At 42.8% G+C, this 12,549-nt stretch overlaps 1 protein-coding gene across 8 annotated transcripts in view; it reads left to right on the forward strand.

Moving 5' to 3' along the window:
• Positions 1–12,549, forward strand: part of FGD3 (FYVE, RhoGEF and PH domain containing 3) — a 108,671-nt gene that overhangs the window by 19,549 nt on the left and 76,573 nt on the right. The window contains exon 1 of one of the 8 annotated variants that reach the window (XM_039385769.1): positions 9,172–9,329. The exons of 4 other annotated variants lie outside the window; for them this stretch is intronic. Coding sequence is in view for 1 of the 4 variants with exons in the window: in XM_027732582.2 (XP_027588383.2) it covers positions 9,502–9,526 (25 nt within the window). In the remaining 3 variants the exon portion in view is untranslated. Of the gene's footprint in view, positions 1–9,171; positions 9,330–9,469; positions 9,527–9,707; positions 9,893–12,549 lie in introns of those variants that run through there. 3 more of the 8 variants (XM_039385770.1, XM_027732582.2, XM_039385771.1) reach the window with 3 other exon arrangements.

The raw sequence follows: 12,549 nt of genomic DNA on the forward strand, positions 1-12,549 counted from the left end.
TAGTATTTTTGCTTGTTTTATTTTTAGTAGAAATTATTAAAAAAAACCCACAACCTGATAAATCTAGTTTACTGTGTCTGTGGTAATGCAATATAACCTACTACTCTGGGTGACAAGTAATACACAGAAAAATCTGCAGAACAGGAATAAAGGGGAGTGATATTTCTTGGCTGGGAATCATCTGCTTAGAGATGTGTGTGTGTATCTCACAGATCTATAATGATATAGAGTTCCCCTGATAAAACACTGACATGATCAGCCAGCGACATTGTAGTTTATTTGTTGGCAAGTCCACCTGTGTTTCAAATCTGTCTTAACATTGGGAAAATTGTGGATGGGTCAAGATGTGCTACAAGAGAGACTGTCAGGGTACCTTCCTTTAGATGAGAGGTGGACAGTCCTGAAGGCAGCATGGAAAGCTGTTAAAACATCTGGAGGAACATCAAACTTTGTGTTTGGAGGGCTAACAAACTGGAAATCAATAGCTGGTACCTTTAGAGTTTAAAATCTGAGCTTCCCTTTGTCTTTTATCTTGTGCCCAGACTAGAAACACATCCTCACCTCTCTTTGACTTAGCCCATGTCTCACACCTGGGTGATGCATTAAGAGAGGAATTCTACATCTGATGGCACAAAAGCCAAGCTGGGATGAAATAGTTTACAGGCCATGGTATGCATTTGTTATGTTCCTTGCTGCTCTCCATCTTTCCTTTCCATCTGTTCCTCAAATACTTTATTTTTCACTTTCACTCTTCCCCCTCCCCCTCCTTTTCTGATAATGTTCATGGCCAACTCCTTTGTTCCTCTTCAGTTTTGTCTCAAAACCCCATAAAAGAATTATACTGAAAACACAAAGCAGTAATTCTGAGACAAATGGAGCTTTTAAACTGTGCGTTCAAAAGAGGTTTGAAATTAAACGAGGGGAGTTTATGCATCCCTAATTAGAGGCAAAGCTAAGCGAGCATGACAAGATTTATTGATGATAAACCTCAGTCCTGTTTAAACATCTGTTGAAGCTCAACTTAATAAATGACAGGAGATTATTGCTGCCTCACATGCAGTTCCTGGGTGTCTGTGGGGCTCTGGAGGAGCTGCACTGTAGTGTTTTTGTGGGACCAGCCCCAGCAGTCCTGGGGCTCTGTCTGCTGTCTGAGGTTTGCTGCAGGAGTCCAGATAGTCCCTCGTTCTCCTTAAAATCAACTTGTTTCATTACCAAAAAAAAAAAAAAAAGATTCAAAATCTTCTCAAGGTGTACTACTGAAGGGGGCAAAAGTTGCATAAAACTTAATTGTTTTCTGTTGGATTCAAGAGGGTGCAAACAGGTCCTGAAGGCAGGCAGAAGGCTGCAGCATTCCAAGAGCAGCAAAGTGCTTCCCTGAACGTGAACTTGAAATTACTTGTGCAGAAAATCACGTTTTACAGGTTGAGGGAGAGAGGAGCAGGACACCAGTCACGAGGGGGTTCCGTGCAGTTCTGGTTTAGTGCTGTTGGCATTAACCCGAGGGCATGGGTGCTTTGTTTGACTCTACAGCACACTCACTGGGGGGAAACCTGGGGCTTCTGCCTTTTCTAGCTTCACTTGTGCCCTGCTTTTTTGCCCCTAGTCCAACAGGCCCAAGTTTTGCTTTGTTTTGTAACCAGTACTGTAGTTTTCCACCTTGTCCATACAGACATCCTCTTTTTTTTTTCATATTCATTTAATAATATGGAAAGATACTTCCTTGAGAAAATGTTGTGGTTTTTTTAAGCCAAGACTGCACTGCCAAATATTTGTCTAAAGGATGTCATTAGTATGGACAGAACAAACGATAACCAGCCCAAATCCAAACCTCTTGGCAGCAAACTACAACAAAGAGCTCTTTGGACTGTCTTGTGCTAAACATTTAAACCCGTGTGCTTAAAAGAACAACACTCAGAACAGAAGTCCTGGGTGCCATAAAACAGGCAAATTCGTGCAAGACAAGCGCCTTGTAACCTCGTTCCTCAAGCCAGGATGTAGTTTTGTGGCTATTTGAAAAATAAAAGAACAAAAAGAACAAAAGTAAATCCTTCTCCTGCAAGTTTTGAGCTTGTTCTGTGTCCAGAGCAGCTCAGGCCAGGCTCTAGTCACAGAGAATTGTTGTGCTCAGTGCCCAGAACAGCAGCTGGCAAAAATCAGAGAATTCAGTCTCTTGATTTGTATTTCTTTGTGTGGGTCCCTTCAGCAAAAACTTGCGAAATCTCAGCTGGAAGGAGTTTGAATTTCTGTAATTGATATATTATTTCATGTCAATGAAAATGTTACTTCATGAAATGCTTCGGGATTTTTTTGGCGTTTCTTTTTAAACACCTTTTGTATAATAAGATTATTATTAAGCCCGATTAATTATGATTGAACACATTACAGAATCCAGGATGAAGGCTTTAAAAACTACAGGCTTGACTTGATTTTAATTTTGCAGATCTTTGTACAGGTACTGATTTTTGATCAATGCAATATGGAAATTAATAGGATTTTGTTAATTATTTTTTTTTAATTTGTGTCTATGCAGTTTTAACATTTCTCTTGGTGTGGAGCAAGATTTGCCGTGCCAGGCAAGTGTGCTGCTGCTAGTTCCTGGCAAGGAAACTGGAGCATTTTTACCTCTTAATCCTGGTAGAGAAATGAGCAATTGAGTGAATTATAACCTTTCTCTTTACAGCAAAGGATAAATTGAAGGGGAAAAGTAAAAGAAAAGACTTCTGCTTTGTTTTTCAGGAGAGCATACATACGTATGCTCTTTTTTTGAAATTCAAATTTTGAATTTGAAAACAGAGCAAGAGAAAGCAGAAGACCACTGGGTCCACTTGGGTGTTTAAGTAGAGGAGAGCAGTGTAGTGTTCTGCCTGCCCCAGTGGGAGATGCTGAACTGAGCCCAGCCCCAGCCTCCTTTTGTCCCCCAGTGCTGGGCACTGGTGAGGCTGCACCTCAAATCCTGGGCTCAGTTTTGGGCCCCTTTACAACAAGAAAGACCTTGAGGTGCTGGCACATGTCCAGAGAAGGGAATGGAGCTGGGAAGGGTCTGGAGCACCAGGAGCAGCTGAGGGAGCTGGGGGGGCTCAGCCTGGGGAAAAGGAGGCTCAGGGGGACAGGAGTGTGGAGCCAGGGGGGGGGAGTCAAGCTCTACTCCCAGGGAACAAGGGACTGGAGCAGAGGAAACAGCCTCAAGTTGCCCCAGGGAAGGTTTAGATTGGATATCAGGGAAGTTTTCTTCACTGAAAGGGTGGTCAGGCGTTGGAAGGGGCTGCCCAGGGTAGTGGTGGAATCCCCACCCCTGGAAGTGTTCAAAAAATATTGATGTGGCACTTGAGGACATGGTTTAGAGGTGCTGGGTTGATGGTTTGGACTTGATCTTAGATGTCTTTTCCAACCTTAACAATTCTGTGATTCTATTGCAGGGTTCTGTCACCTTTAGTCATGAAGAATAGGCGTTAATTCAATGAAACCTTCCAATTTTTTTGGCTAAGACTGCTGTATTATGGGATTTGGATGGGAATTGGCCCTTTTTAAGGGTATCCCATATTTACACGTAGATCCTTATAAATGTATGGTTTCTGTTCTGGATAATATTACTTTGATAAAAATCTCTGTATGAGCCCACCTGCCTCTTTCTATGTGCCAGTGGATACCTTTAAAAGCAATTTTTAATGGAGTTGTGAAAGTGAGTCCAAGGCTCTTCTACTTGTGGAAGACAAGACCCTTCAGCTGTTAAACCTGGTGTAGCAGCAGTGGGATGACCCTGTTTCAGCATGGCACGAAGAGGAGCACGTTCTTTGAAAGACTTGAAGTTTTGCTTGGAAGCACCAATTTAAATCTGATTTCTTTGCAAGTACACTTACTGCTCAGTGCAGCTGAACCCAAAAGGGATAATACTGTGTTCTTTTTACTACTTCTTGCATGAAATGCTATTGTGGTAGTAACTTCTCTGCACGGCGTCTGTCTCTGTGTGCTCCTTCACTTTTGTTTTTTTTTCCTGCAGAATTGCATATTCTGTTTGTGTTGGGCTGTGACTAATGTAGCCAGTGATGTTCTGCCAGTGTTCTAGCAGGGGATTCCCACAAGAATTCCCCTGCCTCTCCTGTGTGCCAGCAAGGAGTTGTGTGCACCAAGAACACCTGCACTTCAGTTATGTATTTTATGGAGTGGGATAACAAAGGCTCATATTTGCTTCTTTTTGTCTGAAAGGATGCTGCCAGCTCACTAACTGGTGCTGGAAGGGGGTTAACCCTGTCCCAGGAGCTGGGAAGGACTGGACAGGAGTCCCTGCTACAGTTCTGTTCCCGCTGTGAAACCTTGGCAACACTGTCCTCCCCCCCCCTTCTTTCATTTTCAAGCATACTTTGTTTGAACTGTGAACAAAACCTGTTTTTAGTAAGTATTTGTACAGTGCCTATCTCTCTGAGCCCTGCTTTCCTTTGGGATCGTTGGGTGCTTTTGTAGGAATAATAAAATTAAAATTGGACACCACTCCAACAAGCTGCTATCAAAGTGCTCTCACCAAGAGCAGGCGCTGCTGTTCCACGTCCCAGAGCTTCCAAAACACATGTGAGATCCACAGAAATGTAGATGGCCAGTTAGCTACATCATAGGTATACAGATATCCAGCTAATAGCAGAGATTCCTTTTCCTCACTGATGATTTCAGAACGTTCCAGAGCCGAGGACAATGTGCTGCCCCTGTGCACTGTCTGCTGTGGCAGCAGTGACAGGAGTTTTGGGAAGAAAATTGTTCATTCATATGTTATTTGTGAGTACATTTTTATTCCTACTGCTCTGAAAGAGATGGTGCATAAAATTAACCGTGAACAATTACTATAACAGCAGCAAACTGCCTCTTTGTAAGTTTGAAGTTATTAAAGGGAGTGATTGTCAAGGTGTACATATATACATGCATGTATATGTGTAATGTATGGATCCATGTATATATGTATTAAAAAATTAAGGGTTACATATAAAAATTTAAAAAGAATTGGCCTGGCTCATGCTCTTGCTAAAGCTGTGCTGTGTTATGCACCATTCAGAGCACACAACTGTGGTTCCCCTCACACAAAGGCTATCTTTGTTTTTTGGGTGAAGTCATGGTCTATTTTAAAACTCTGTGTTTTAATAATGAAGTTCCCTGGAAACCGGAGGAAATGAGACCACGAGGTTTTGTCCTGATAAAAACCAAACTGGAAATCGCAAAGTCAACTGTGAATAAATGTGCGTGTCACAGTTTATGGTTTCAGCTTTCCAGTTTTATTCCTCTTTTCTAAATGTTTCAGAAGAAATTACAAAGCTCCCGTCCGTGACCTCACAGAAATACGTTCTGCTTGCTTTCAAAGCGTTTTCTGACAGTGGAGATAAAATGAGAGTGGGGAAAAGGCACTTCACACCTTTCATATTTGTGTCTGATAGATGTCACTGAATTGAACTTCCCGAGCTCCTCGTGCTCCCCTCTGTTCCTCACTGTGTGCCGGCTCTGTTCTGGATTTTCTCCTGCTGTGGTTCCAGAGCAGAGCACTCTGGGGACACTCAGCCTGAGGCTGAGAGCCTCTCACAAGTGTTTGTGCTTAAAGGATGGTCAGCACTGCCTGTCTGTTGTTGGGGATGGTAATAGTAATAATAACCTATTATTAGTACAGTAAAATTTATACACCTACTGGAAATGTGGGATGAAATGGCTGGATCAAAGATCTCTAAAGACCCATTCATCTGGCTTTATTGAGGAATATTTTATTTTGTTTTAGTAGAAAAACTACCCAACTAAACTAGATGAAGTTAGTTGGGTGTTTAATCTTCTTCTGACACCAGTGATTTAAACCTCTCTTTTTTTACTGCAGGATCTTAAGGGGGAGATTATCAAATAAGTTGCAGAAATTTGTATGACCAGGGCAAATTTTTCTGTTTAGTGTGTTTAAGCTTAAAAAAGCAAAGATGCTGAGCTCTGAAAGGAATGTATTTTGGCAGCAGAGGTGACTGACAGCAAAGTTATTTCCATTTTCTCAACAGTTACTTGGTTCTCATAAGTTTCTCTTGCAACTGAACAGTGATAAAACCCCCTTTGCTGGCTTAATGCCACCAAGGAAACACTATGTGGATTGAAAAGATCGTGTTTTAAAGGTGAAATGCCTCTGTAGTCATTAGAGATGCAGGAGGAAATAACAATTGAGAAATACTTTTTTAACTGCCATTCTAAAGCAGCAGTAGGGTAGCACCTTTAAGCCTTGTCAGTGTACATGAGGAATTCTCCTGCTGCTACAGGAGAAGGAAATGCTGGACATTGGCAGATATGGGGCTTAAAATGTTGAAAACTTAAGGAGAATTGCGAAAAGTCATCTTTTAAAAAACCACTCTGGTTTCCTTTTCAGGTGGCTTGGATTTAGGTTGAAATATGTGGAAAACCCGTGTGGCTCACAAAAGCACCCTGAGTTTTCTGTCTGTCCACACAGCCAGCTCTGCATGAGAGAAAATGGTAAAAATACACATTGCAAACCACAGAGTGTCCCCAGATGTACCAGGTTCCTCTATAAATCTCCATTTCCAAAGGCTAGTGTGCCATTCCACCTTTAGTGGTGTTATTTGGGGACCAGATAACATGGTGTGCTTGTGCAGTTTTCACACAGATTAGCAGTTGTAGGGGTTTTTTTTTTGGTTGGTTATTTAAAGTTATTACACAATTCAAAAAAACAAGGCTCTTTTGCTTGTGCCTTTATGGCTTGAGTGATTTATTGCATCTTCTGAGGGTTTGGGTTTGTTTTTTTTTTATTTTTGGTGCATGCAGCTACTGATAGTATGAAAATACAGCAGTGCAAGTGTCTGCATCAGATATCAGTGTTGCAGGTGGGCAAGCTGACTTCTTTCCTTTGTTTCATTGGCAGCTTAATGTAGTTGTCACAGCATTAAAGGGTAAACAAATAACAGGTTCCCTGTTTTCTGGGTACGTGATTTGAAGTGTTAGTTTATCCTTAACAGTGGCCTCTTTTTTTTTTTTTTTAAATTATATCTCTGTTCTTCCAATGAGAGGTTATCAGTCATCAAAAAGATACCAGCAAGCACGGGATTAACTCTTCATTTCTTTGCATGTGCACAATTCTGATAAAAAGCTTCAAGAAGAGATTACAGGAGGATCACACAGTAAGAAATAGCTAGTCACTTGTCAGTTTGTTCCATTTATTATTTTGCAATGAAAGACTAAAGTCTGTTTTTCCCCCTCAGCTCTGCACATGTGATACCTTGCCTTGTTACTAGGAGACGAGGTATGATGTGTATCGTGTGTATATTCCTCTCCTGGAGGAGTTTTAGCCACGTAATCACAGGAATGTTGGCTGGTCAGTCTATTGCTATTTAGCTTTTAGAAAGTCTAAAATCAGTGATGCTTTTTTGTTTGTCCAGGGAGGCTTTGAAGAAATCTCCTGGCTGCCCTTCCCAGCCATGCATGTATATGTGTGATTTTTGCATACATATAAAAATAAATGTATTTTTTGACTTTTGATAATCAATATATGTTCTCCCTGAAATTTCTTGGCCTTCTGCTCTGCCTCAGTGTTTACCTTTGTCTCTCCCTGGCAGCTGCCTTTTCAAGAAAAGAATAATCCATCTGAGCTGCTCCCATGTGAGTTCTCCTGGTCTCGTTGAGCTTCCTTGCTAGTTGATGGTGTGGCTTTTAATCTGGTTTCCTGAGGAAGTGGGGTTTATGCATTGTGCTCTGTCCCTCCTTGCTCCTCAGGGTCATTTCAGAACAGGTTGAGAAAAGGGATAAAGAGCTCCAGAATAATTTTCTTTTCTTCTTTTTCCTTCCTGTTTTCCCAAAAAAGCATCAGGATGGCAGCTGCCAGCTGGACAGTGGACACTGGTCAGTGCTTGCTGCTGCTGGGAGAGGGGGCACAGTGGAAAGCTGGCATGGTGTGAGGGGATATGGCCAGAAATATGTAAGACCAGGTCAGTTGAGCCCTGCAGAGCTGCTCCGTGGCTTTTGGCTGCAGCAGGATTGAGCTGCTCCAGTTTCTGGCTGTTGGGATTTTTAAGCCCTTTCAGCCCTTCCCCGGTGCTTGTTTGTAGCAGTTGCTGCTTTGTGGTGCTTTGCTGTCTTTGCACTGGAAGATTTAATTCTGCTCTTCCTTGAGATTGTGTAGGAATTGAGATTTTGCCGTGAGTGAAACTTTCTGTGGGTGGTTATAAAGACGTGATGGTGAGGGCACCTGGAGGAGCCTGGGAAAGCAAGGAGAATCCCTCTGTGTGATCTGGGTTCCTTGTGATCAGCAAAACCAATTTTTACTGTGGTATCATAAGATCAGACTTGTGTTTTATTTGTATTAGAGTTTTTGATTTGTGGGCTAGTAAAGAAATGTTGAAATTGTATTTGGCTGGGGAGGAAAACAGGTAGAAGGGTATGGGTTGGGCTGTTAGCTTTCTGCATTGCAGGGAGATGGACCTTCCCTCTGGGGTTTTTCCACTCATGGACCAGCAGTGTGTTTTCCATATGTGTAACTGCAATATTACTTCATCTTCCTGCTGTGAGATGATGATGTAAAAAACGCGTTTTCATAATTTTGTCAGCTCAGATTAGAGCAGAAGTTGCTGCAGTGAGAGAGAAGTGAGGAGGGGGACCTGGTTTAGGATATTTCTCCCACCAGTTCTCCCCTGGCCCCACATGGGTAGGAGATATCAGCCACTTCTGTCGGGGCACTGGGATTGGTTTAACAACAGGCTGATGCTCCTTATGAAGCCTTCCTGAAACTAGTCAGCCTTGCAACAGGTTCCACTTTGTCAACCAAGTTTTAATTGCAACTGAGCAGTAATTCCCATCTGTGCGAATCCCAGTATGTAAATAAAGTTTCTTCGGCTCCTCTTTGGAGGGCTCTTACACCGTGATTATTTCAAACAGCGTCCCCCCAACATCTGGGGGAAGTTTCACGCATTTCAACTCAGTGAAATTTGGTGAAAATGAAAGTAAGTGCAGGTGAAATTAGAGTAGTAATAGTAAAGCACATTTCGTTCTCCTGGAGCAGAGTCCCACGCAGCCTGGCTTTAGAGAATCTCCACCGAGCAGCAGCAGTTGCCATCAGAGAAGCCCCCTCCCCTTCCCACATTTATTTCCATGGTAACCCGGGAAAGGCATTCTGCAGCCTCAAAACTACTTTTGCTCTTTCATCATGCAAGCTGGCATTGTCAAGGGCTGAGCGTATTCCTACAGCTTTGAATGAATATGAAAAAAAAAAGGGGGGGGAGGCCGAAAAGCCTGGATTTCGCTGGGCACTTTTGATTTGGGAGGCCCCCGCAGCGGGACAGAACGGGCAATCTTCAAGTGACCTGGTGTCCGTACGTTGCTTAGTAAGGACAAAACAGCCTCGCCTCACGGATTGCTGCCGGGGGAGGCTGGGGGTGATGGGGATGCCGTGTCTGGGAGGCGGGCGGGGGGCAGATGGCGGGGCTGGCGAGGCGCCGGTCAGGAGCATGGTGTGCAGGCTGTGCTCGCTGTGCTCTGCTCCGGTGCCGCTCGCTCATGGAGCCCTTCATGCTTTTTTCAGGTATCCTTCAGAAAATGGTGTCTTATTACACAGCTGTGCTGTGTGTGCATCAGCCTTTCCCTGCCGTGCGAGCGGGGGATGTTCGGTGGTGGTGGGCAGTGCTCGCTCGGTGCCAGCGATTTAGTGGTGGCAGAGCGTTCGCTGCCTTTCCAGGCAGCTCCACAATGAGCTGTATTGATTTTACGCTTTTTAAAACCCGTATTTATGCGGCATTTGCGTGTCGATGTTGAGAGGATTTTATTCTGTTTGAGCTGGCTGGGGTCGTCTGCTCTCTGTGATAAACATGTGGAACTGGTAGTACTTGGTAAAAGAAAACCAATTGCTTTGCAAACAGTGTCTGCAAATGGGAAGGAATGAAATGATGTTGTAAGTAATTATTTTTAAATATTCTGAAGCTGGTCCAAGCGTGGTCAGAAACATTTCAGATAGCATCCTCGTCTTGTATGATAAATGGACTGGACAAATTAATAATTTGAATTTTCTGCCGATGCCTGTTTCCATGTTGTCTGAGTACCTGATTCACAGTGCAGGGAAGGTATTGATTAAAATATATCGGGGGTGCTGCCTGATCAAAGGACTAGGTTGCCGTTTGAGTGGCGTGGGACAAGCTGGCAGGATTTTTTTTCCTTCTTTGCATTATTTGGTTGGGGAGGGGTGAAAATGTAGCTTTTTTTCTAAATGTATCTGAAGTACGTAATGACTGGGGAGTCACCATGACAACATGGGGACCTGGATCAGGCTTTCCCTCCATGCCTTTTCTGTGGTGTTGTTTTTAAAATATTTGTTATTTAGGCATTCTCTGAGGTATGTTTGAGGGAGTATCTTACAGCTCCTGTTGCTGTGGGACTTTTAATGATACCCAGCTCTTAAAGTAAATGATGTTTGCAGGATTTTCTCTGATTCAGCCCAGTCCAAAGTATATAATTTGCTGTACAATTAAGGTGGGATCTAAGAAAGGACATAAGCACCTCCAGAATGAGTTAAGGGTCTGCCTTTCCCACAGTTTCAGCATTGCAAATCTGAAAACTTCTGCTGAGCTCTTCCATGGTCTTGGGGCTTCCTGTGTTCTTCTGGTGTTCCCATGTGGGACAGGGAGCCTGGAGACTTCTGAAAGGTAATATTTTGGGGTGATCCAGCTCAGGAATCTTGTAGATGACTATTTACTTTGGAGAGTAGCCATCTTACCTGGAGATCTCTCCCTTAGTGCTGTCTTCTGCCTCCTCTTGGCAGGGTTTCCGGGGTTGGAGAGCCAGTGCTTGTTTTATACTTGTAACAGCAGCTTGTGTAATCGATAGTGAATTTAGTGGAATTACAAGTAGTAGGAGATGTTCTGTGGAGGTGACATTTCAGTGTCAGCAGAGGAGGGTAATTATATACTTCTACATTATCATCATACTTCTTGATGGGGAAAAAACCTCCTCTGTAATTTGGGTCAATGGAAGTAAAAATCATAGCAGTTGTCACTTGTGCCTATGTAAACTTGGAAGGAAAGTATGGTTTCTGTGACATTTTCTGAGAACATTTGGATTACTTGCCCTTATGGCAGAGCTGTGAGATGTTTCAGTGTTGAGGCCATTGAAAAGTAAGTCCAGTGTGACAGTGACTTTGTCTTATTATGCTGTATCCTGACATGAGAACGTGAAGAACCACGTTTTCTTCTTCACACCCGTTAACCTAATGTTTTGTTTGCTGCTACATGAATAATGTGATGACTTCTTTCAATTTGGAAAAATGTTGAGTTCTGTCTAATGCTGGGGCTAAATTTTCAAGCCATGTTTAACAGAAATTATCTGCAGCTGGGCAGGATTGTCTCCTTTGAAGAACCGCATGCCTACGTGACATGGCCTATTTCCCCTTTTCCTCAGTGTTACCTGATGTTATCATTTCAAATATAGCAAATGTGCAGAAAATCCAGTCCTTTGGAAATTCAGCTCAAGTATCTTGAGAAAAGATTTCATTTGAGCCGGAAGCTCAAACAATGAGATAAATCTATGATGAGAAGAACAAGGTTAGGTTATACAGATTTTTGTGTTTACATACCTTGCTTTCAAGATTGTTACAGTTAGGAAACATAATGCTAGAGGCAAAAACTTGGAAGTCGTGAATTTAGGAGCAGTTAAAAAACAAAATAAACCTAAATTCACCCTTCCCCTACCCCCTCAAAAAACCCAATGACAAACAACAAAACAAACCCCCTCTTATTCCCAAGGTGGGAGTCGAGCTTGGTAAGGAAATCCAAACCTCTAATGTATGAAAATCCAAACCTCTAATGTATGAAAATCCAATGGGGATAGGGCAGATTGACACTGGTGATGCCATTACAGCATTCTTGGTACTTAAGGGCCCTGGTGGTGGAAATGAGGCTTTTTACTCCCCCCACTCTCAGCAGTAGCACTCCCAGAGCTCAGTGACAGTCACCTGAAATCAAGGCATTTGTGTTTTGGTTTTTCCTATTGCCAATTTCTAGGTGGGGAAAGGAAAGAAAAGAACGTGTGTTTCACTCCTAGAAAACAGGATTAAATTAATTTGTGGTATTTTATTAGGAACAGCCTGGTTTTGCCGTGTGTCAGAGACTGGCACTAACTTGCAGTGTAATCCTGCTTCTTGGCCCTTCCCAGTAGGTGGGGAGTGTTGGTGTACAGGCTGCCATGAAGGACTGCACCCAAGACTAAAAAACTCTTTCCAACTTACAGGGTCCCACTCATCACCCCTTAAAAAAAGTGAAGACTCCATCATACTGGATAAACTCACAATTCAATGTTAAAATTGAATTCTGTTTTTATAGAGCTGTTGTTCTTTGCCTCACTCCCCCTCAAAAGAAGTTTCTGCCTTTGCAAGTTCCAACAGGAAACCAAAACTGAACCTTTTCACTTAAGCCTGGGATCAGTTGAAGTTTAATTTCCCCTATAAATGCAGATGTGGCAATAAAAAACCCTTGCCACAAAAATGGTAGAGGTCTGGAAAAAACACTTCACTGAAAAAAGCTCAAGGTCTTGACCCCTTTGGTTATCAAAGACAAGCTG

This window comes from Pipra filicauda, unplaced genomic scaffold (genome assembly GCF_003945595.2).
Source record: "Pipra filicauda isolate LSUMZ 115617 unplaced genomic scaffold, ASM394559v2 scaffold433_size896684_pilon, whole genome shotgun sequence".
In the NCBI taxonomy this organism is placed as follows: domain Eukaryota; kingdom Metazoa; phylum Chordata; class Aves; order Passeriformes; family Pipridae; genus Pipra; species Pipra filicauda.